The following is a 25,110-nucleotide window of genomic DNA, read 5'->3' as shown; positions in this document are numbered from 1 at the left end:
CCCTGGTAATCTCGGGTAACAGTTCAGCGTATTCTCCTTTGAGTCTAATGCCTCGTTGAAATAAAACTTACACACAAAACGTGTCTCTCTCTTTTTTCACTCAACACTGTACTGGGATCATTGTCTCACATCACTAGAAATCATGCAAAAGCATGGCTCGCCACAGCTACCCAGCATCCCCCAGGGACACACTCTGGGGACTCTGTGCTCGGCACTGCGCGTCCTGTGTGACAGTTGTTGCTGGCGTGGACAGCGCCGTGGTCCGCCCCCTCCCGTGGGATGTCCCCGGGCTCCCGGACGACCAGAGTGGCAAGGGGACAGGGAAGCACTAGCTGGCACCATGCCTCAGGTCTAGAGTTTCTGCCCTTGGACAGGGTGGGGCTGACTTTGGCTGCCCCCATGTCTGGGAGTCTCATCACGCTCTCGTCAGCCTGGAGTGTTGAAATGAGAGACTTTGGCGAGTGGGGGGAGGGGAAGATGCTGTGCCAGGACTGTCCGACCCTCGGCCTTTGGGCCCCATGGGGCCGGGGATGGCTCTGAACGCGGCCCAACACAAAGTGGTGAATTTACTTAAAACCTTTTCTTGCTCATCAGTTTTCGTTACTGTTTGTATGTTTAACATGTGGCCCAAGATGGCCCTTCTTCCAGTGTAGCCCAGAGACGCCAATGGGTTGGACACCCTGCTGATGCGATTTGTGATGGAACTGCATCCCCCCAATTTCATGTGGGGTGGAGTCTGGAACCCCAGTCCTGTAGGGGTGACTGCGGGTGCAGGCGGGCCTTCAGAGAGGCTGCGTGAGGTTACTGGGGTGAGGCCTAGACCAGGGTGACTGGCGTCCTGAGAAGAGGGTGAGGCCCCACTCGCCCGCCCCTTGATCTTGGCCTCCTGGCTTCCAGGATGGGAAGGAAAGAGGCGCCTTTCCTTGCCATTCCTTCCACTGGGGTCGCAGAAGCCCCCCAGGCCCCAGTGGCATTCTGTTGGGGGGGCCTGAGCCCACCGACCCCAGCTGTCAACATGAGCAGGATGTCTGCTGGTCTCGCTCTCTGGGCCCCCAACCCCCCGCCGCACCCGAGATGGTAGTCGGGCCAGAATGCTCAGGGCGGAGTCGCCCTGCGCTGTGCTGCACAGACCAGTCTCTGGCCCCGGGGGCGGGGCCGGCGGGGGCCGGGCAGGGCACCCCCCCTCTGGGCAGTGCCCTCCACACCAGGCACGCTCTTGGCAGGCAGCTTTCTGCCCCTTTCAGAGGAGGCCCTGAGGGTGTGGGGTACGGGCATCTCCATGACAAACGCCCCCGTGGGAATTAAAATAACAACTCCCCCAGGGCTGTCAACCCTCCCAGTTCAGGGCGTGTTCCTCTGTGTGACTTCAGTGAAAACCCCGGGCTGGGTCAGGGGGACCCCAGACACCACTCGGTTTTCATCCTCCCTCTCCAACCCTCCCCCCTCCCCACATAGTGGGAGCTTTTTTGGTGGGTGAACAAGACTCCATCCACCACTCGGGATCCCAGTGGGTGCCCTTGGGAGGCGAGCTCTGTGGAGACTCTAGCAGACCCTGGGCAAAGAGGGCTGCAGTCCCCATGGGAGGCCGGCCCGTCCCGCTGGCTGCGTCCCGGACTCCACCAGTCCTGCGGGTGGGGGCAGGGGCCTCTGCCCCCAAGCCCCAAATCCCCCATTCCTGCTGCTTTCCCGTCCAGGCTGGTGCTGAGGTGCCTCCGTGTACCACGCCCCCCTCCCCCCGCCGCACGCCTGGGCCACCTACCCAGATCAGGAGCTGCGCCAGGACCACGCTCCCCTTGCGGCAGGCTAGGTGCAGCGCTGTGCGGCCGTCCCCCTCGCCGCAGGTCTCGTTCACCTCGTCCCGGGAGCCGTGTGCTAGCAGCAGGATGACCACCCGCAGGTCCTCGTCGGCAGTGGCCCGAAGCAGGTGCTGGCCCAGGGACAGTTCGGTGCAGGGCAGCGGGGCCAGGAACAGCTTCTGCTCGTACTTGGCCCGGATCCACCGCTCCTTCTCTTCCCTGCAACAGGCAGGTGCGGTCACAGCCAGGCCAGACGCAGAGCCTGCCCCTCTGTGCCTCCACCTTCCTCACCAGGAAGCAGGAGAGGGGGAGTCAACCAGCAGGGCACAGCAGTCCTCCCCAGTGTGGGGAGCCCTGTGGTTCGCTGAGTGGGGCGCCCCTCCCCAGGAACCTGTCAGCAGAGTCTCCAGCCCCAGAGGTGTGCAGTGTCAGAGCCTCGGAGGGCATCGTGGCAGACCCCCCAGGGTGTGGATGTCCCCCCCCACCTCGAGCTCTCATGTGATTCTCTTGCATCCACTGTGGGGCTGCGGCCCTGGAGACCCCCCGCCTGCCCGGGATCGGGGGGGCATGATGCGGGACAGACACCACAGGCCTGGAGGTCCATTCCGCTGTGAGGACAACTGTGAGCCAGGACTGAAGACGCCGGGCCAGCGCCGGGCAGGACAGTGGTGGCCCCCCACCTGAGTGTGACTTGCTCTTGGATTGTCGCCCACCCCACCGGAGGGGTGGGAGAACCCTCGGGGGCTCTAACCTCCTGCAGCTGAAGAAACACTGCCACAGACCCTCCTGGGAGGGGCAGAGACTCGAATGGGAAGCTTTCGAGATGAGTGGTAGCTGGCCCCCCCTCCCGCCCCCGTCATGCAACTCTGCTGTCTCTCCAGATGCCTGGGGAGGCCTTACATGGAGAAGGACATGGATTCCTTGAGTGACCAAAAACGGCTGGGTTTTCTGAGGGACAGCGTGTGGGGCCAGCCTGGGAGTCCGGGCAGGCAGCCCAAGTGCAGAGCCGGGCCAGGGGCCCAGAGGAGAGGCTGGCGATGCCCAGGGGCGGGGCCTCAGGGCGGCAGGCGTGTTAGCGGCGCCCCTCCCCCAACGACACGCCCACTGAGGATGAGCGACAAGAGCTGGGTGGGTATGAGATCCCCCCACCCCGCCACTCCCGGCTTCAAAGGGGACTGGACACTGCCTGTGACACTGCAAGGGGGGCTGGGAACAAAAAGGAGGGACAGGATGAGGTGTGCTCACACTGATCCCCCTGGGCTCCAGCCTCTGTGGCCGCTGATGGAGGCGTTTGGTGCTGCTTCTCCGAAAGGACATCGGCAACACTGAGGAGGCCGCCGTCCTCAACACTATGCAGCATTGCTGGGGCAGGGACAGGGCAGGGACTTCCGGGGAGGGGGGGGTCCGAGAGCAGGGGTGGGTGCTATGCCGTGCTTTCCACTGAGGGTGAGCAGAGCTGCCCAAACACCCCTCGGAACCCGCATCTCCTCCCCAGGGTCCCCAGTGCACGCAGCCACCGACGACCGGGAGCTCTCGGAGGACTAGTCGCCACCCTCACAGGAAAAACTCACTACCAAGGCGTTTTTCCTGCTGAGAGCAGAAGGCCGCCTTGTTTACCCCTCCCTGGCGGACTCCACTCCCAGCCCGCCTGCCAGTCTGCGGAGCGCTAATCTGGTTTAAACACTTAGGCAAACACCTTCCAGGGGTGAGCCGGGATTAGTTCTGCTTCACTTCCTTGTACCTGCGGGTGACCCCGGAGTGACCCGACCCTTTCCATGCCGAGACTCCTGGGCAGGACGCTGGGCTGCAGCTGAGACGCCACCCCAGCAATGTGGCTCTGATGGGGGCCGGAGCGGTGTCCCCACTTGGGCCAAAATACTGGAACTAGCCCTGGCTGGTGTAGCTCAGTGGATTGAGCGTGGGCTGCCAACCAAAGGCTCGCTAGTTCGATTCCCAGTCAGGGCACATGCCTGGGTTGCGGGCTGGGTCCCCAGTTGGGGGCACGTGAGAGGCAACCACACACTGATGTTTCTCTCCCTCTTTCTCCTTCCCTCTCCCCCACTCTCTAAAAATAAATAACAAAATAAAATAAAGTAAAAATAAAACCCTGCAACTGGAGCACGGGCTCGTCTTGGGAATGCCCGCCAAACCGCGCCTCCCGCCACTTGAGACCCTGATTTAAAATGAACTGCCTGTGTCCGCGCATCACCGGCGAGGAAGAGTGAGGTGTGAGCGTGATGAATGGACCAGCGGTGAGGGGCACGCTGGGGCCCCCCAGTTCTGCTGAACGGCAATGATTCCACTTTCCCTGCAATACGTGAGCCCCCCGAAGCGCGAGGACGAGCCCCCAGCTCTCGAGTCCCCTCCTACTGTCACCGGGTGGGGTGACCCTGTGCCCTCGAATCTGGGGACCCCACAGACAAGCTCACCCGAATTCGCTGACCTCGGCCCGCCCCACGTGAGCATCCCGTGTAAACCGTGCTCTGCTTTTAAAGGTCAGCGCTTAGAGGCGGGTCTGGGGTGCTGGGGCAGGAGGCGCTCGCTCTTCGGGAGGAAGACGAATGTCGCACGTGTGTGAACTTAGGGGCAGGGCTGGAGAGGCCGATGAGCTGTATGGCTGGCCCGCCTGCGGCCCTGCAGGGGCTGGAACAGGGCGGCGTACTGGAGGCGGGGAGGGGGCCGGCACCTGCCACGGTGACGGTGACAGCGGAACGCAGGCGGGCACCCTGCACGTCTGAGGGCTGCCCGGGCCGGCACAGGCGCAGTGCCTCCGGGCCTCCCGGGTGTCACCCTCCACCAGGATGCCCCTGGTTCTGTTCGAGGCGTGGTTTTTATTTGATGGAACCATGGCTCTTCCCCAAACTTCTTGTTAAAAATAACCCTTCGGCCCTGGCGGTGCGCACCCAAGGGTCCTGGCTTCCATTCCCAGTCGGGGCACGTAAGGGAGGCAACCAATCGGTGTCTCTCTCAATTCGATAAGTACATTAAACAAGTTTCGACTCCGGCATTTGGGCCCCAATGCACTGTGCTGTTTCCGAGCTCTCTCGAACGCCCCCGCCTTGGTGCTTCTCCACAGCACCAGGATCCCGCTCGTGGGGGCAGAGCTCAGACGTGAATGCATCGGGGCTCGGGGTGCTCCCTCGGCGCCCCTGCCCAGACACAAGCACCGACTGTTCCTCAGCCCCATTCCTTGTGCTGGCCGCCTGCCCTGACAGGCTGGGGAGGGAGGCTGAATTTGGGGCGCTCTCCAGTGGCCCCAGAAAGAGTTCAGAGACACAATGTCGGTGCCAAAGACCGTGGGTCTGTGAGTCACTCCTCTCAGGGTGCAGGCTTCTGCAGCCTCAGGGTCACCCTGGGTCCCCTTTCAGAGGGCATGGTGGCCTGGGACGAGAAGCCCCGTGTCCAGGCAAGGGGCTGCTCTGCAAATGGCAGTGGCTGGTGTTGGGATCACAGAACGGCAATGGTAATGACTCGCCGAGCCCCCTGGCACGCAAGGGAGAGCTCGGCTGCAGGGTGGCCCGTGTGACGAAGACACGCTGGGGGAACCAGGTGGGGCACCAAATCACCTGCTGGACGCTTTCGGTTTCTGAATCCGCGTTGCCTATGGGTGGGAGCCTAACATGGTCACGTGCTTGGTGGGGAGTGGGGGCGGCCCTGGCCAGCAGCCTGGAGAAGCCCACCAGTGTCTCATGGGCCAGTCTTGGTCCCAGGGTACAGCGGGGCCTGGGACTCTGGGGCAAGGGGTGCTCGGCTGGGTGACAGGACCCCATGGGTGTCAGGCTCTCTGGGGCCAAGTCTGGTCCCATGTCTCAAGTCCTCCTGGAAGTTTGGAGGGAGTTACGCACCACACCCTTCACCCCTCCCAATTCACACGCTGACACCCGTCCCCAAACTGTGACATATCTGGAGGTAGTGTAGGAGGGGACGGAGGTCAGATGACGTCGGGAGATGAGGCTGGGAGCAAGCTGCCGTGACTGGTGTTTCATGGGAGACAGAGACCCCCCCCCCCCCCCCCTGCACTGGGAGAAAAGGCCTCGTGAGGACACGGTGCAGAGTCGCCGCCTGCACGCTGGGAGGAGGCATCACCAAAAAGCCACCCTGCCGACCCCTGGACCTTGGACTTCGGCACCAGGGCTGTGAGGAGGCCCCTGGACCTTGGACTTCGGCACCAGGGCTGTGAGGAGGCCCCTGGACCTTGGACTTTGGCACCAGGGCTGTGAGGAGGCCCGTCTGTCCCTGAGGCCCTGCCTCCTTGCTGCTCTCACCTGGTCTGGGCACCGACAGCGAATGTGTGGAAGGTGAGTGCTCTGACCACGGGGCCTTCTGCCTAAAACCACACGCTCTGCCCAAAGCCATTCACCCGAGCAGCCCTGCAGCCGGGTGCAGACCCCCTGAGCTTCCCCTGGTGCCGCAGGCCCCGTTCTGGGACCCACCGGTCTCGGCCACGCTCCCCGCTCCCCTCAGGAAGGCCAGTTCAAGAGCAGAGGAGCCCGGCAGTCCATCACCTCCCCTTGTTCCAGTCCCTCGGGGCCCGCTGCTCACAGCCCCTGTTAGCTAATGAGCTAAAAAATGAATTATTGGCGTGGCCGGCCGTCAGCAGGGCGGGGGAGGCCGGCTCCTCATTTGAGCCCCTTGCTGACACACCTTTAAATAAATCAACTGCATGGGAGAGGAAATGAGAGAACGGGTAACTAATCAGAAGACAGACGCCAATCCAGTCCCCCCAAATAAAGATCCAATCGAAGGCGCAATAGTAAATACTTTCTCCCCTCCTTCCTACAATAAAGCTCTTTTAGGGGGGGACTCACCTCCTCTGGGGCCCTGCCCCGGAAACCAGCTGGTGCTCGAGTCACCAGTCATCATAGGATTAGGGGATCAGTGGGTGGGGGCGCCCAGATTGAGGGTGCTGTGTGCCCACAGCCTGGCCTGCAGGCTGACTGACGAGGCTCTGCCACCTTTGACTTTGAGGGATGATGACAGGGTCAAGGCTCCATGTGTCCCTCCATGACCCCCAGGACATGTCCCACCTCCAGCCAGCAGATTCAGTGCCTGGCAAATGGAGTCACCTGCTGGCACCAGGACACCGCTGTGGGCCAGCCCCGGAGGCCCAGTGTTCACTGGGGTGGCGCTGGGCTCTCACTCCAAGGATGCTGATGGCGCCAGTGAGGACTGTGCTGGCGGTTCCTGATAGCACAGGGCTCTCAAAGGAACCCTGGCGCTTGGAGCATGTTAAACACTGAGTGCATGTTGAGAGACCGGGCCAGAAAGGAGGGGCTTTGCGGGGAGAGAGACGGGCAGGTGCTGTTCCCAGGTTCAGAAGAGGGGCGAGGACGGAGAGCCCGGAGTGGCCTCCTGCAGGGAGGGATGGCCTCCGAGACACGCTGGCTGTGTCTGGGGCCCGGCTGGCCGCGGCTCCCCTCTCTGGGGAAGGGACCCTGATCGCCCCAGAACCTGCACAGGACAGATGGCAGGGGCAGGAGGGCTTTCTGGTGGGCCTTGGCTGGAGCACACTGACCCCCACCCCCCTGCCTGCCTGGGGACTACAAACACCAACCAGGGGACACACAGACTGAGAAGAGGCTGACCCGGCGGAGGACGGTCAAGGTTAGAGCCGAAAAGACCAGGGAGGCGGTGGGGGCAGGGACGGACAGGAGCAGTTACATTTGCCAAGGACAGTGTCCAAGGAGGGGGCCATGGGGAGCAGAGCTCTGCCCCAGTGTCTGTGGTGGTGGGGACCCGGGACGGCCCAACAGCACATGTGGGGCGCTCTGAGGTCTGCCTCTGCTCGTGAGGCGCAGGCCTGGGGCAGGGCCACTGTGCCCGGTGCTGGCAGGTCACCACAGTGCTCGGCTCCAGGAGGCACTTGAGGGTCACCAATGAGCCATGAGCGGTCTGGGATGGAGGTGTCTGCACACTTAGAACGCCACCAGGGCATGCGGTGGTGATGACTGTGGTGGCGGAAGGATGCCATGGGGAGGCCAGCATCCGCAGCACGTCCCGCTGCCCAGAGTGAGAAGTGCCCCCTTCTCCCCCTGGGAGTGTCAATGCTGCGGCTGGGCCCTCTGCACGTGACCTCAGGGCACCGCCCTGGACAGCGCTGGCTGGCTCACAGCAGACCTCGGGCCCCTGGCCGCTCCTCTGCCTTCACTTACAACTCTGCACAAGCCCAGACACGTGTTCCTGTACGAGTGATGCCCCACTGACACAGCAGGATGGTGGGAGACACGGACCCTCTCGCCTGGGCCAGAGCAAGTGAGTAAAGTGTTTACAGGGCGCCAGCCCCGGGGTGGGGCGAGCCTTCTGCCCGGGCACGGGTTTAATTAAGGCGGCACGTGGTGGGACGGCCCCTCTCAAAACAGCCCTCGGGAAAACCGGGAGCTGCGTCCTTCGGGAAACACCGTCTTGCCGCAGGCCACGGCGCAGGGCCTGTTACTGGAGCGTTTCCCGCAGCCAGGACGCTGCCACACTGAACCACTGGTGGGGGGGGGGGCGGACAGAGGGGAGCATTCCGGTCTGGCAGGGTGTCTCAGCATGCTGCCAAGGGCTAACAAGGTAAATAATATGGATTCCCAGAAAAAGGTTTTTGACAGGTCGCCACCAACCTTCTGATGGGCGCTCCACTCTGTTCTGTGGGGCCCTGGGAGTCACTGGGAACACGGACAGTGGGCCCTGGTGAGGCCCACCTTCAGGGTGGGACTGACCACAGCTGGGTGGCTTGGGACTGGCCTGCAATGGTCCTGGCCTCGACCTGCCTTCTTGTCTCCCCAAGTCAGGTTTTCTCTGATGCTTCCACAAGCTACCAAGAACACAGCCTTTCCCAAACCCCTCGGTGTCACGGGTTCATTTTAACGGGAACCCCTGCCCCCAAAGGTTAAGAGGCGAGTAACTTTTTGGTGCCCGGCACCTGTCACACGGATCCTTTTGCAAACACCCTCCCCTCCCCCGCTCCTGCCGCAGGGCGGGGGAGGGTTTGTCAACACTGATTTTAAAGGACCTGCTGCCGCAGGTGCCTGGGAGCAGAGGCTGATCCTGGGGGGCGAGGAGGGGAAATTGGAGCAGCCTGTGCCGTGTGTGACACGGTGCCGGTGACGAGAGGAAGAGGGAAGAAAGGGCTCGCTAGCAGCAAGGAATTTCCAAAGTGTCATTCTGCCTCCAGCAAAACAGGAACTGGGAGGGCGGGCATGGAAGACGGGGCTGGAACAATATGTTGGGAAAACAGGGGCTTCCTCTCTGCGGGGGGGACACCGGCCGGGGCCAGCGCTGAGCACTTGGCTGCCCCGGGCATGCATGCCTTCTCCCCCGGCTGCGTTGCCAAGGGGGCAAGCCCTGGGGGCGGGCAGGGACGCGGGCCTGCCCACAAAGCCCAATGGGTGCTTATTGTTTAATTACCGAAAGCTTTTAAGATACTGGCCACTGTAAATCCCACATGGGGGAGCAGGAGGCAATGGACAAGGATTTATGCTCATGGGGCAGAGACAAAATAAATATCCCCCGCCTGACTTCTGATCGATACTACGAGTGTTTCTGCCAACCTGCAGGGGGCTTTATGAGCTCAGAGGAATAGAACAGGATCATTATTAATTAAATAAAGCCAACCGTATTAGGCTTATTAATTCTGTGAGTCACAGTTACCTGGGCGGGGCCTCAGGTGCTGGGGTGGGTGGGGGGGTGGACCGAGGGCAGGTGCCACCCAGGCAGCCCAGGAGGGTGACCCAGTGTGCTCAGGTGCACACCCAGGGGGCCACAGGAGGCCGGGGCTCAGTCACCTCGGGCAGAGCAGGGTCTCCCTGTCCCCCGCGGCCCCTGCACCTTGGTCTGAGGTTTCAGGTTGCAATCTGGGCTCGGCAGCTGTGTGTCACGAGTACTGGGCACCTCTTCACGCCCACCTGTGTGGACCCTGGGCAGACTGACAGAAGGACTATTCCAGGATACGAACCGCAGTGCAAACACAATGACGTGCCGGGCACTCAGGGAGAATAGACCCGGCCCCTCTGGTGGGACCGCAGCTGGCCCAGGGCCCCAGGCACAGCACCACTGTCTCCCGGGCCTCAGTTTCCCCTCGGAGAGGCTGAGTGATTCGCATGGCAGCCACGTGCTCGGCGGGCAGCCACGAAACCAGGATGGGGAGCGCCCGCGCTGACGGGCCAGAGGTCCGGAGGGACGTCCCTCACCAGGCCACTCACAGCCACGCCTCTGCTGTTCTCTCCACTTGGGCGGGTAAGGCGCGCCGAGGCCCAGGGCGGCCGCCACGAGCAGTTTTCGCCCACGTGGTGGGAACCTGGCGTGCTCTTGCCGCCGCATGCAGAGCACGGCCTCCTCCTGCACGACCCACGGACGCCACGCTGCTGCCACCTGCACGGTGACTAATGAGGGTGGGCCTCTGAGAGCCTCGCCCACTGACCTGCTGTGCGTGACCCCAGCTGCCTTCTCAGGCGCCACTCCCAGAAGTGAATCGCTGGACGAAAGAATCTGCTGCTGTCTGTTCTCTGGTCCCGGAGCCACAGCACAGCCCCAGGCTCACACCTCACGTTTAGGAAGGGTGGGGGTGGGGCAGTCTTTCCAGGGATGTACCAAGCGGGGGGCAGGTGGAGGGGGGGCCAGGAAGCCAGGTGCAGGGTGGAGGGTTTCGGGAGAAAGGTGGCGGGGGAGGAGGCCAAGAGCAATTGGGAGAAAGTTTAATTCTTGGGAAGGTCACTTTAAAAAAAAATTTTTTTAAATTTATTTTTAGAGAGAGGGGAAGGGGAGAAGAAAGAGTGGGAGAGAAACATCAATGTGTGGTTGCCTGTCATGTGTCCCCAAAGGGGGATCTGGCATGTGCCCTGACTGGGAATCGAAACGGCGACCCTTTGCTTCACAGGCCCATGCTCAATCCACTGAGCTATGAAGGAGCCAGGGAAACGAGGAAGTGATTGTTCTCAATTTTAGCTGCTCGCTCGACCATAAGGACAGGGTGCACTTAAAGGAGGTACAGAGCTGATTGTGTTAAGTCAGCACCTGGAACGCCAAGCGGGGGGGGGGGGGGTAAAAAGACCACAACCACAGCATGAGGTTTAAGAGCCAATCAGCCATACTATCACGAGCTGTCCACGAGCTCTAGTAACCAGTCCTTGGTCAGATCACGCACCTTAGTATAGCCCCTGAGCCAATAGCTAACTGCCACCTTCTGCTTCTGGAAGTTGCTTGCTTGCTCGCTTCTATAAGAATCCTAGTCTGTAAGCGTTCGGCGCGACTCTCATTTGCAGCCATTTTGGCACTCGTGTGTCTCCGGAGGCACCTCGAGAGTTCGCCCCTGCGCAGGTAAAACTTTGAAACTTTGGCCAATAAAACACCTCTGATTACCCAGCAGTCTCCGACCCTTCTTGCTTGCGAGGACGGGATATAACAAGCTACACCAGTCAGGGCAGGAAGTTCACTTTTGAAAGCTTGTTATGCTGTTAGAAAACCGCAAAACATCCGGATTGTTCCAGAAGCAGTCGAGACCCTTTTATTTTCGACGCGCCCCCTACCCTATTTTCTGACCTACCGTGAACAGCACAGTGAAACAGGGGAAGGCAAAAAAAACCAGTCCCCACCCACACCGGTCCTTGCACCCACTTTCCCCGTCCCTGGGCCCACTTGCCGCGCGGGGATTTCGGCACTGACACCTGCATCGCTCTGCACAAAGCTAGTCCGACCAGCCAAGTGTGCGAGTCAGCACGCTGCCCGCACGCGTGTTCACACGGCAATCATCCGTGCGCACCCTGACCGACCCGCACTTCAGCGTGAGGGGAAACGCAGCACCTGCCGTGGGGCGTGAGCCCCCATGAATCTGCGCTGCGGGAGCCAGGCCAGTGGGGTGCGGTGGTCTTCGCCCGGCGGGATGTGGCAGGACACAGGATGCCCCCCGAGGCCTGTGCGTGGCCCTGACGACGGGTCCCATCGTGGCGAATCAAGGCCAGCATAACAGTGGCCGATGGGCTCGGCTTTGGAACGCGCCCCATCACAGACAGATGAGGGGAGAGAAATAGCCCATTGCCCCCCCCCCCAGCACTGTGAAATGGAGACAAAGCTTCGCTGCCTGTGTGCCGGGGCCCTGCAAGTGCCAGGAGTAGAGACTCGGGGGCTCTCCTTAAAGGAACAACTGAGGGGCAAGAGGGGCGGGCACGGCCTAGCGGGCTCCCAGGGACCTGGCGGCCCGTGGCTGTTAAACACGGAGACAGAGGAGGCTGCAGGCTGCAGAGTGTAGGGGCAGGCGGCTGCGTGCCGGCTTCTCGTACAAACTGCCAGCGGCTTCAAGAGCCACAGTCCCTGGTAATGCTGTTTTTTTTTTTTTTTTTTTTTTAAGACATAAGACTGCAGATTTTGAACAGTAAGTCTTTTTAACTCTTTAAGTGCCTTTCCCTTTAGCGTCTGGGGGCAGAGGAGATGGAAACAGTCCAGTCACATGGTCCCACTCCAGTGGGAAGCACAGGGCGGAGGCGCCTACTGTGGGTCTGCACGGGAGCTTTTTCGGGATGCGAGAGAAAACACAGGGACAGCGGTCGGCTGCGTGGGCGCAGGCTCTGTGCAGGGTGGGGGCACGGCTGGCCTGCAGCCGGTGCGCGGACGACGGGCCACCCGTGAGAGACCGGAGCCCCTCGTGGAAAGCCCAGTGAACGAGCCGCGGCTGGGCTTTCTTCCCCGGACCTCTGCCTCCACTGGGCACGGTTCCCCGACTGGGCCACGTGGCGGTGGGGCCCACCTGGAGCCCGCTCTCCGTGAACACGTGCCAGCCCTCTGCAGGGGAAGAGCGGACCCCCGGCTGCTTTCAGAGGCCGCTTGGTGGCGAAGCTGAGGCCAGTCTGCTGACCAAACGCCAAGCGCGCAGCACACAGGGGCTTTCGCGAATTCCTGTCGTGTCCTGCCTGTCTCCTGGGTGCTCGCCTGCCATTTACAAAGTGACGGACTTCGTGACGACTTCAGTTTATGTCCTTCACAGAGGTAAGAACCAGCCACCTCCCATCCCCAAATATACTTCAAAACCAGACCTAACTGGGACGCCCACCCAGCCAGCCCCTCCCCGAAGGGGGCCAGGGAGACCAGGGTGGGCTTTGCTCCCCAGCCCGTGACCTTTCCTCTCTGCCCTCACGTGTTAGGGTGTCTGAGGACTTCCACTCTGGGCACGTAGCCAGGGGATTGGAAAGCGGGACACTGAGGACGTATTGGGACACCGGCGGCCCCCACATGGGAGCGACCAGCGCCCACCAGCAGGGGCGTGACCAAAGGCCAAGTGGCCTGTGCAGTGAGCGTGACACAGCTGTCAAGAGCTGGGCGTTCTGACCACAGCATGCACACCACCGAAGCCCGCTGTGCCGAGCGGAGGGGGAGGCAGGGGGATGGAGAGTTGCTTAGTGGGGGCAGAGTTCCAGTTCGGGAAGGTGACGAGTCCTGGGGGAGGATGGCGGCACTGGTGGCACGGCCATGTGAACGGGCTTCCTGCCACAAACAGTGCACTGAACACCGGTTCAGTGGCAGAGTTGACGCCACGTCTGTCTCCCTGCAGTGGAAAGGGGCTGGACTCCAGTGCTGCCCGCTCCCCTCGCAGACGCCGCCAAGTGATGCCCCAGAGCTCCGTGCCCCCTTCCAGGTGGCCCAGCCCACCGCACGGAAGGAGCTTAAAGTGAAGCACAATTCTTGATAGTGCGTCGTCCCCACTCAGCTTTCCCTGGCTGAGCCCCACGTAGCCTCTGGAGCCGAGCTCTTCTCCCAAACCAGGAGGCATGGCACCCGGTCATCCTCCCTTCCACCTCCTGTAATCTGACAGCCCCCCACCCTCCCTCCTTCTCGTCATCCCTTACATTGGTATTTTGAGGAGCCTGAGCTACTTTCCCTGCACGGTGCTCCCCACGTCCCATCAGGAGGGGCACACTGGGGGTGGTCCCACTACCGAGTCGGAGCGCACGGTTAAATCAGTGGCCCCCAGGCCTGGGCTCCCCCTGAACCGTCCCCCGTCACAACTGACGAGTGGTCTTGGGGGCCGATACCTCCAGACACTGACGCTCCTGTTGCCCGAAGACCCCCCGCTGTCCCTGGGTGGAGGGTCCCCGCTCACTTTTGGAAGCGAGGCCCAGACTTGCCGCTCCTCTTGCTCCTGCTATTCATGAGCCGGCATTTCTGTCAAGAGCCTCCTGCCCTGGTCTTGTTCTTGGCCTGTCATTATAAACCCACCACCTTTTAAAAAACCCACCTGTCGTGCCACGTGTCGGCAACGTCGCCCTTTCCGACGCTCGCCCTGCTCCGGGTCTGGCCAGCGGGGCCCCTGTGAGCTGCCCGCCTCCTGCCCCGGCCGATGCGTCCCCCTTGCTCCCTGGCAGCCCCGGCCCGCCCTGCAGGTCCTCAGATCTGGAGTGAGCCGCCCCCGAAGGAGCCCTGCTTCTTGGTATTGGAGCCACTACCACTTGGGTTTATTCTTTTTACTTAAATTTTGAGGTAATTGTAGGTTCTCCTAGAGTTTAAGGAACGAATACAGAGTTCCCACATGCCCCTCACCTCGTTGTCCCCAAGGGTGAATCCTGAAAAACCGGAGGACAAGAGGACAGTTGGTCGGCCTGCTACAGCTCGACGTCCTGGTTCTCCCTGTGTCCATCGTCGTGCTGTGTGTGGGCGCTGCGTTCAAGGCACTCTCACCGCACGAGGCTCCCTGGGCCGCGGCCGGCCAGGGGCACAGCGCGTCCCTTGCTGGGCGCCCCCTTCCCCAGGGCCCTTCTGTGACCACAATCACACTCCACTCTTGACCATGGCAACCACTCTCTGCTCCCGGGGGCTGTCACTGCAAGGCTGTGCCCCGCCGGACCTCGGGCTGCTCCATTCGGGGCCGTTACAATATGGCCACCTGACCCTCTGCACAGCCTTCTGCGTGAACACGTCTCGGAGACCAGTGCCCAGGAGAAGAGCTGCTGGGGCAACTGGGCTGGGCAGTGTGAACTCTTATCAGAAACGGCCAAACTGCTTTGCAGAAGGGGAGCAACCGCTTTTTAAGACCAATATTCGGTAAGACTAAACCCCACGATCGAGGTGAAATTGTGACTCGGACCCTCGTCATTTGGAGGAACGTGAGCTCCCCACCCGCACCCTATGGAAGGACAGTGCGGGGCAGGCCGGTGGGGCCAGTGGGGAAGAGGGGTAACGCCCATCGCCTCGGGCGTCTGGGAGCACAGATGACCCCCAATTTGTCTCTGGAAGTAGATGGGATGTAAAAATAGGCGGATCTGGAAATGTGCATGCGTGGGCATAGAAAACATGTGTCTAAAGGTACCGTGTATGGGATCAAAACTGTGTTCATCACTTACAAGTGAGGCTTAAGCTCACACGTGGGTAAGAAAACTGCCAGCTTTCAACAGAAAGAGAGCTACGAATGCCCGCGAACAATCAGAGACGCCGCGCAGGAGAAGGGCCCCCCGCGCCTCGCTGCCCTGCCGAGGTCTCCGCCGGGCGGGGCTGCTGGGGGCTGGCGGAGCTGCTCGGGCCTCTCGCCCCTCCCCAGCCTCTCTGGGGCACATTTGGAAATTATTTAAGAAGACAGAATGCCTCTAATCTGTTACCAATTAGAAGAAACATGTGAATATTATTTTCTAATTTGTGACTCTTGAGTGTGTCTCCAACACCAGAGAGAAGTAATTGAAATAATTATGTCCGCTCCTGAATATTTCTATTATGCTCTGGAACCGGAGGGTGGAGGTGTCCTTCTGGCGCGATGTGCCCGAGGCCTGGATGCGGCACTTCAAAGCCCCACATGGAAGGGCCGCAGAGCTGCAACCCCCCGCTCAGGCCGGGGCAGCCGGGCAGCTGGGCCCAGGGGTGGCCGACCAGGGCGAGGAGCGGAGAACGGCAGGGCCCCAGGGAGCAGGGGTGAGGCGAGGTGGCGGGCTCCCCATCAGCGCCGGCTCCTCCCTGCTCGCCCGAACGCCCCTGCCAAGCGGCTCATTTGCAGCAGAGGGTTCTGTACAGGCACAGGCCTGATTTATAACATGAGCAATGTGGGGTTTTTTTTTTTTTACCTAGTTACAGGGCGACGTGAGTGACTAACTCCTGAAAATTGGAAAATTGGTAATTTCCTGGTGGTTAGCAGCAGACCGTCCACCAATGAAAGGCAAGGCCTGCTAACAAATTCATAGGGCGTTATATGCCAATTAGAGCTCGTCAGCCATTCCCCAGGCAGGGGGAGGGGCGGGGGGTCCGGCCACGTCTGCCAAGGCACCCTTGATTGCCGACAGCCGCAGCTCGCAGCTCGGCCCGTGCACGGTGGGGAAGCACACGTCAGTGCTGACTGCACAGGAATTGGTGATTCTCAGAGGGCCCTCTGGCTGCACAGCCTCCCCTCCTTCTGTGCAGACTCCCCTTTGTTCTCAGCAGTAAACAAAAACTCAACATTGGTGTGGAACCCGGAAGGGGCCAGATCCTCTTCGGACTGTGGGGTTCCTGTTGGAGCAGAGGCTCCTGGGAAACCTGTGGGCCCTGGGGTGCCTGTGTTCACCTAGGTGCCACCGGCGCCCCTGCCAGCACCTGAGGCCTTGCAGGTGCTTGCCTCGGTCTGTGCCGGCAGCGCCAGCCCCCCACCCCCGTCCTCGGTGGCCCCGCAGGCACAGAGGGGAATCGCCCTGTTTTAGAACAGGGGGGCAACATGCAGATCTGCCCCAGAGGCTCTGCATTAAAGCAGTGGCTGAATGGACTTTGATTTTTTAGGGGGAGAGAAAAGAAATCACAAAGGAAGTGCGTGGGCTCTGAGACGAGGTCAGCCGTGCTCAAAGCGGCACAAACGGTACAGAGTGGACTCGGATGTCACCACCGTGGGAGTGGCTGGGCTTCCGCACTGTCCTCCTGGGCTCTTCCCAGGACACTGGGGACAGTCTCCAAGCCCAGTCTTTGGAAGTGTCCAAGTGATGGGTGTCGATGTCCCCTCCACCTCTGTACTTTGAAACCTATCAATTTTCCCTCTTGGTTGAAGTGAGTCCTCTGAATTGGCTTCCATTACCGCCGCCCTCCAAGGCCGTTAAGCATTCGTCCCGTCAGGAAATGTCGACTGAGCGCACACTGGGACTCAGGCCCCGCCCCGGTCCCCAAGTCAGGTGCACGCAGGCAGCTGGGAGGACAAGTGCCCCGCGATGGGGAAAGAACCACATTTGTGGCTGCACTGCTGTCACCTGCAGGAGCAGAACGGACTCCGCGAGACAGAGCTCTACTGTCCCCGTGGTTCTCGCCATGCGGAGAGCCCTGGACTCGGTTTACAAAATGTAAAGGCAGCTGACGCTGGATCCAGACGTAGGACGACCACCTTTCCTGCAGCCCAAGGACACGCAGCCCCCGAACCAGGCTCACAGAGCTGCCCCCTCCAGATCAGCCCACCACCCAGTAGCTCGAAGGTTGGAAACGCCCCGACAGGGCCGGAGCGTGGCAGCCCCAGGCCCCAGGCCCCAGCAGCGCCGAACCCAGCGGCCTCCCCCGAGGTGGGAGCCAGAACGCCTTCCTAGCTCTGCACAGGGTGCACCCGGGCCAACTTCCGTCCGCTGGCTCCAGCGGGCTCTCTGCACAAGGTCGGTGAGAGACGCCATCGTCCAGGGCCCCTCCTCCCTGGGCAGAGCAGCCGAACGTGCCGCTCAGGACGAAGCCATTGCCTGGGGTTGGGCTCACCGGGTCAGCAGGTCAGGACAGCCAGGCCCCACGACCTGTCCGTCGGGCCAGGAGATGCTGAGTGGGTCTCACACACCTTCTCAGCGCTGGCCTGGGCCTGGTGCTGTTTACAGAGACCTGCCACATCCAGTCACTTCCCTCCTGTGAGGGCTGACCGGCCCCAGTGGTCTCTGGCTTACCATCTCCTGCCAGTGCCCACTCTGGGGTCTTGGAGAGAGTTCACCAAGCTTGGTTAACTGGAGCCAAGACCCCAGACTTGCTCCTTCACGGACAAAGGAACCGGCCACCTTCCATTTGTCTCTGAACACAGGCTGCCCCCACCCCCCTGTAACTGGCCTTGAAGGACTCTGCATGGCATCGTGTGCACAACGCCAGTGACCGCGTTGTCCGGCTCCAGGGGGCTCCCTGTCCTCATCATCCCAGTGGTGGGGGGCTGGGGGCCGAGGCAGGAAGTGGGCACTGCCTGCAGGAGCCCCGGGAGGGGCTGGTTCCCCCAGGAGGGGGGTGCGGTGCAGCAGGTGTGAGAGGTGCAGGCAGGATGGTCACTGCGGAACAGGTAAACGCTCCTGGAGGGTGGCCTCTAGTCTTTCTCGGAGGGGGGGCTGTGGGGGCGCACAGCTCTTTCAGGGAGCGCATCTCCCTCACTCCCACCTCGCCCCCTAAAGAGTGCTGGCTGCCCTGTCCCCTGATGGGCTCCGTAATGAGAAGCGCTGTCAATCAGGGCTCCATTAGCCTGGACAGACTTTCACTTCCTGAAACAATTTATTGGATTCCCAGAAGCAAATGGGCCTTCTTCCTTTTCAGCCGGTTTTTAGGGAGCTATTCAGAGGGCGCGCACGCCCCTCCCGCTCCCGCGGGGCGCCTTTGTTTCCTTCATTTACTCATGAAAACAGTTTCCTGAGTTCGCCTACCTCCTCCGTCCGGGCCCCGCCCCGTGTTTGCCAAACCTCTTCCCCCCGCGGCTCAGTCGCCACACAAAACCCACCAGCTGTTCCCAGCTCCTGAACCAGGGAGGCCAGGCCGCCCTGGGTTTTATCTGCAGGTTTTTGGAGGGAGGAAAGCAGGGCAGGGTGGGGGTGGAGAGGGGAGGGGCGCATACTTGAAGAAATTAAATTCACGCCAAGGAGTGAGACTGAAGCATGGATGCGGGTGAGAGGGGCGCCCTCCGGTTGGCCCTCTGGGCCACGCCTTGCCGCACGCCCCTCTCCCACCAGCAGTGTAACCAGCTCTGCAGAAACGGTTCACGAGGCCCCAGCTGAAAGTTCCTGGACTGTGCCGACACAGGACCTACGTTAGGAGTGACAAGGTGTCACCAGGACACAAGTTCCAGCCCCTGAAACCCCCACACAGCTACGGGGGTGCTGCCCAGCGTCTCCCGCCGGTCGGCCTGTTTCCCAGTAGGAGAGGACTTGGAAGTACCTAAAATAACATTTTCCCTCCACTGCTCTTCTTGAAGAGCGATATGCCCGGGGCGGCCGCACCTGCAGGCGTAAATCAGCTTGACTTGTAACCCGGGAAGACTACAGGAGGAGGCTGACCCTACGTCCCGCCTTATGAGAATTTCACACCAACAGTGAACTGGGGGCGTGAGCGAGCCTCCGAGACGCGATCGGGGCGCAATCATGCAGCCACGTGAGAAATGACGTCTGTCAGGCTCATTTAATCACGGAGGACTCCACAGGGGAACCGGGCTGGAGAATCCACTCCACGCTGGTGTTTGCACTGCCAGCCGTTTCTGAGCAGGAGGACGCACCTGGACAGCCAGGGCGGGTTTTCCAGGCGCAGTGAAGGCGGTGGCCCTCCTCCCACCCTGGGGCACATCAGACCAGAGGCATGACAGCTGCCCTTTGGGTTTTGCTCTCACCCCTCCCCAGTGGGCCTGACGAACCCCAGGACAGGACTCAGGATTTGGTGTCCCTGAGGGACAGCCATTGTCCGCAGCAGGAGCCCCCTCCAGGACTGGTGTGCTCTCACAAAGGAAGCCAGCTGGGCCACATGCGGGGTGGGGTGGGGGGCAGTCCAGGAGCAGGGTGGCTCCCCAGGCTGGAAACCCACGGGGTGCCCTCAGGGGCCACTGCAGGGGCCTGGTCACGCCCCAGGCCAGCTGAGCCCCACCCACAGCTCTTCATGGCTGCCAGGCGACGAGGCAGAGAAATGGGGAGAGAGGTGGTCAGGAGTGAGCAGGCTGGGCCCCACCGCGGGCAGCCAGCTGGGACAGACAGGAGCTGGCCCAGTTCAGGGGGCTGGGGCTGCGGTTGTGTGTGGGGGAACCTCGGTGCCCATGGGAGACGGCAGCCCCCACAGGTGGGAGGAGGGGCTGCCGGAGTCAGAGAGCTTTGTGACTGGCATTTCAGTTTGCGGTGAGTAGGCTTGCTATGGAATCCAGTAAATGAAGATTCTTACCGTTGCTATTCGAGTTGGGAAGAGGAAGGCAGGTCTGTTTCAGGGTTCTTGATTACTGAAACCCAAACAGAGGTTTCTCAAGGGAAAAAATGCCTTAAAAATGATTGTTTATACTTGACTTGCTACATCCTTTGAGAACAGGAATACGTAAGCTGTCTGCATGAACGGGTTTACCACTTTCCAGAGTCTCCCACGTTTCTGATACGGAGACAGGAGTGCTGGGGAAAACCTCCACACCCCGTTCGTTCCGGAATCATCCTTCCAGTGTGAAATGAGCGAACGCACGTAACGCGCCGGCGGTCCTGACCCTCAGGACCCAATACAGTTGTTGGAGGCGAAGGAGGCCTTGCCGACCCTCCTCGCTTCAGGGAGGCGTGGCTATGGCCTCCAGGCCCCACGCCTGCCTGCCCCGCACCAGCAGAGGTTTACGGCGGGGTTGCTTCCAGCCCCCCCCCCCCCAGACAGGTGCAGCCCTGGACCCCGTGAGCTCTCCGGCTGGGTCCTTATCTCCCCGCTAATTACTGACCCAGCTGCCTGCTCCCTCCCAGCTAGAACCGCGTGTGCGCCCGTGTGAGTGTGCACAGGCGCACATTTATCTCTGATTCACTCGGCTGAAGGCAGGGCACTGGCCACGATCCCCGGAGAGGCATCCCTTGTTCTAGGATGATTTATTACAGCTCTCGAAAACACCTGTTCATCAATTTATCCTTTTGTAAAAAAAAAAAAAAAAAATAAAAAATACCCAGTTCATTTAAAGTATTAACGAAAAACCCCCTATGTAAAATACTAACTTTACAAAACCCATGTACCCGTGAAAAGAGGAACTGTACTGAAGAGTGCTCAGAAAGCCTCCCACAGTCCTGTGGACTCTCTCTAGGTGTGCGTGCCGTGCATGCAGACACGCGTGTGCAGACACGCGTGCGTGCAGGAGCCAGGTGAGGCTCTTCAATGGCGTTTTCTCAGCAGTCAGCTGGCGACCGCCTGAGACCGGCTCTTCTGAGCAAAGTGGTGCGACCCAGGGTCGTGTTCGGGCGCCAGTTCTGATGGGTGCAGCCCGGAACAGCCACTTCCTATGACGAAATGGAGACAACCCTTTCCTGTGTCCCTCGGGGAGACGTGGGCCTCGCCAGCCCCTTCAGCATGACGGGGGTGCCCCAGAGCAGGCTGGCTCTTCGCGTCCCTCTGCACTCCGGGGAACCACAGGCTGGGCCCCTCCAAGTTCAGAGCCAGGCTGCACGGACGGTGAGGCCTCCTCTTCGAACAGGGTGGGTTTCAGAAACCTGTCCGTCACCCCCACAGGTGAGCTGTTCGCCAGAGAGGCCTTTGTGGGGCCTGTCCTCAATCTGGAGGGGCTGGGACTGCTCCCCCCTTCTCTGGCCTGGGTGCTGCGGCAAAGCCCTCCCTCCCTCCCCGAGATCAAATGGGCAGCAGGCTGGAAGCAGGGCCCGGTCTCTGGGACCGCCACATGCCTAATTAATGACCCTGCTGGTCGCAGCTGGAGGAGCCGAGCTGGGGGTGATTAATTAAATTAGCTGGCAGAGGAAATTACAGTAGAAAAGCCAAAGTTTGATTGCCCCATAATTAACCGCAGTGCAAATAATATCTGCATCTATAACTTCCAGCGATGAGATCAGAAGCCAATTGAATTTGGCACTGATTGAAGCTGTAAATATCCTGTGGTGAAAAATGATAGGTTTGTTCTAGAGGGAAAACTTACAGAAATGGACATTGGGCAAACGTGATCGGGGGAAAGGGTGTCGGGGGAGCGGCAGGAAGGAAGCCTTACCTTTCAAGCTGCCTTTTTCCGACATTCAAACACCCTTCTTTCATATTTCACTCGGGTTACTGACCAGGCGTGATCTCCTATGCGGCCCGCCTCTGAACTTCAGGTTGGACTTCCCACGCCTGGGGCCTGTGTGTTAGGGCCCCGTCTCTCTCCCCTCCTCGGTCCGGGGGTTCAAACTCCCTTCTAAAATAATTTCACAGGCTGATACGAGGGGCAGCTTTCATCTCCCCTAAAAGAGGAATATTCTATTTAGACCGTCACGCCCGTGAGCTATTGCTGCTTTTCTGGATAACGGTACTTTTTTTCCTCCTTTGTAACAATTCCATGTTCAAAATATGGTTTCATTAGCAATAGGATTCTACTTAAAAGAAAAAATTGTATTTTATACAGATAATTGCCCTGCAGAAAACAGCGGAGTTGAAGCCGATGGAAGCAGGACACTCTTCTGCCACCCACACGTTTCCGCCAGTGAGTGATTCCGCGGCGGAGGTCGTGTGTCCCCACTGGAGGAGCCTGAGCTAATGATCTGGTGGCTTCTGACCAGGACATGTGGCGTTGGCCCGGCAACTGGCCAACACGTTACCCTGACCCCAACACACAGAGCAGCTCTGGGAAAGCGCTCGGCGGGGGGGGGGCACTGCAAGCATGAAAACGGGATGTGGAAAGCGACATTCTGAACTCGGTGTAGCTCAGAAGGGCACCCCCCCGGCATTTCCCAAGTGAGCAGTTCACTAGCGGAAGGCAGGGCAAGGACTCGTTCTCAGTTCTTGTTTTGTAAGTAAAGAGGTCGAGGCTCTGTGGTCGAGGGTGTGGCTGGGCCGCTGGGCCAGAATCCTCTGGGCAACTGGGGCCGTGGCAGGCGTGATGGTCGCTCTGTGTGTCTGCCTGGCCAGGCTGTGGTGCCCAGCGAGCGGTTTAATCAAACAGGCATCTGGGGGTTGTGTGCATGGTTAATGTCGTCTACAATCAGCACCTTAAAGATCACCCTTGATGACGTGGGAAGGGCCACATTCGATCAGGTGACATCCCTCAGAGCAACAGCCTGCGGTTCCCTGTAGGAGGAGTCCTGCCTCAGGACGGCAGCAGCAGCCCCTGCCTGAGCGTCCAGCCTGCAAATTTCAGCCTTCACAACTGTGGGCCAGTTCCTTACAATAAATCTGTGCGCATGTGCAGTGCACACACACAATTGGCTCCGTTCCCTGGGGAGCCCTGCCGGACAGGCAGGTTCGTGAGGGCAGAAGTGCCCCCGTCCAGCAGACGCTGCAGACTCCTGAGCCAGGAAGTGAGTGTGCGGACTGGTGTCAAGGGTGCGAGAGCATAAGGTAAAGAAGAGAAAGGAGGGGCGTGTGTGTGGGGGGACCAACCTCCCACAGCACACTGCAGAGACACCAGTTACATTCCTCAAGCCGCAGCCTTTGACCCAGGGAGGTGCCCCCGAGGGGCCCACCCTGAGAAAACACTGAGTCATAAGCCCCCTCGAACGGTGAATCCACAGGCGTGCTCATCCTGGCATTTTTTCATGGTTTTCTGTGCTTTTCCCAGCGTCCAAAGGCAAATGGTGACATGGTGATGCAGTCATGGATTACTGTGAATTACTGTCACGTCATTTAAAAACACTTTCAGAGTTGTAATGACATGGGCGGAGGTCCACGTGGGCAGGTTTGAAGCATCCTTCCCTTTCAGTGATGCCGCGCAAAGGGGCTCCATGCTCACACACACGTGGACGGGGGTGGGCCACAGGCATGCGTGTGCCCATGTGCCGTTCGGGCTGCAGGACACACTGACCCTGTGCCGGCCTTTCTTCAGGTTCCGTGACCCAGTGAGTTGGGGAAGTGGCGCGCCTGCCGGGATGTTCCTGGTGCAGGGCCACCGTCACCACCAGTTTGGGAGGCTGTGCGCACCACAAAGGAGCCGCTGTCTGTCTGCTTTTCACACACACTCTGCCCAGAAACAGCGGTCGTCACTTGTGGGGACTAAGATTCACAGGAGGACACTGTGGAAGTCATGGCTGCGCTCCCGCCCCCGGGGTCCCAGGCGGAGCAGCTCTAGCGTTGATGGCCCAAGTTTAAGATGCTCAGGAAACAGACGCTGAGACGCAGCAAAAAGCCCCCCACGACTATCTCTGGGGGTGCAAACTGCCTCCCTTCACACTCTAGGCTCAGGGCATCTAACCCACGGCTCGCACGCGGGCCACATGCGGCCAGGATGGCTGCCCCTGCGGCCCAAAGCAAAATCATAGATTTACTTAAAACCTGGTTGCTCAGCAGTTGTCGTGTTTGTGTGTTCAACATGTGGCCCAGAGATGCCAACAGGGTGGACACCCCTGCGTCCTGAGAAGTGTGTGGAGAGCAGCTTCCAGATGGGAGGGGCCTCGGCCCGCACACTGTGTCACTGTGCGGCACATCGCCGTCCTCTGTCCCACGGCCACTGCTGTGTTTTCACCACCCAGGGGCCTCTGACGGTTTTATCTCCAAGTAAGTTTCAGATTCCGAGACACAAGCTTTCATACCCACAGCCCACGGCGGTACCTTCACGACACATTGGGCGCTTCATACGGCTGTTCTGGTCATCAGAGGCTCCGCTCGGAACCCATGGGAGATGCCGGGGCCTCTCCCTGGCCCAGGGCGAACCCGACGAGCTGGAAGGCCTGCTGCAGAGGTGGAGGGGAAGCCCTCCTCCCGGCCCCTGGAGGGAGGCCACAGGCTGTTTCCAACTCTGAGGACCCCCCAGCAGCTCTGCATTTACCGGCGAGGCTTCACCGATCCAGGAGAGAGACCCAGGCTGTGTCCTTGTCCTCACTCGCACTGGAATGGACTACATTCAGGTGACAGCTGCAGCCCACGACCCTTTGTGGCCAACCCCCCCAGTGTGCCCAAACCTCTAACAGCTGACTGAAGTGGGGGCGGAGCAGAGCGAACCGCAGACGTTCACAGGGAGGGGCTCCTGGGGGTCTCTGCCCGACCTCTCCCCGTGCAGAGGGCATGACGTCAGAAGAGGGCACGTGACCTGCTCTGACCTGTTGCTGAGGTGGGCCCAGAGCCCCTGGCTTCTCACTGGGGTCCCCATGATGTCCAGCTGCTCTGTCCCAGCAGCTGCTGTTCAGGGACCAGCCTGCAAAGGCCTCACGACCAAGGACACCAGGACGAACCTCTAATGAAACTGTCGCTGGGTCTTTAACGAGAAGGAGGGCTGTCTGCTCTGAAGGACAGTCTGGAAGTTGAAAATCACGAGCCACCTCTTCCCGGGGAAGCTTATAACCTCTATGCCATCGCCTCCCCCCCCACACCCCGAGGGAATTCGGGAGGCTGGCAGCTCGGAATTTTCTGGAAACGAGCCAGCAGGTATGCAGAGCACCTGGCCAGCACCAGGGCTACTGTGCCAGTGGTGGGTCTGGGGCAGGGGCCAGGACTTGATGCTGGTGGTCGTCGGGACCAGCAGCCTAGGGGGCAGGCAGAGGTAGATGGCGTTTTACGAAAGCAG

At 60.4% G+C, this 25,110-nt stretch overlaps 1 protein-coding gene across 9 annotated transcripts in view; it reads right to left on the bottom strand.

Annotated features, from left to right (window-relative positions):
* AGAP1 (ArfGAP with GTPase domain, ankyrin repeat and PH domain 1) overlaps positions 1 to 25,110 on the bottom strand; it is a 390,584-nt gene that overhangs the window by 7,053 nt on the left and 358,421 nt on the right. For all 9 annotated transcript variants that reach the window (XM_053655304.1, XM_037161449.2, XM_037161448.2 and 6 more), the window contains one exon: positions 1,760 to 2,015. In XM_053655304.1, the coding sequence (XP_053511279.1) occupies positions 1,760 to 2,015 (256 nt within the window). The remainder of the gene's footprint in view (positions 1 to 1,759; positions 2,016 to 25,110) is intronic.

This window comes from Artibeus jamaicensis, unplaced genomic scaffold (genome assembly GCF_021234435.1).
Source record: "Artibeus jamaicensis isolate MK-2021 breed Jamaican fruit bat unplaced genomic scaffold, CSHL_Jam_final contig_944, whole genome shotgun sequence".
Taxonomy (NCBI): domain Eukaryota; kingdom Metazoa; phylum Chordata; class Mammalia; order Chiroptera; family Phyllostomidae; genus Artibeus; species Artibeus jamaicensis.
Note: the sequence above shows the minus strand (reverse complement) of the source record. Positions and strands in the feature narration are given on the sequence as shown.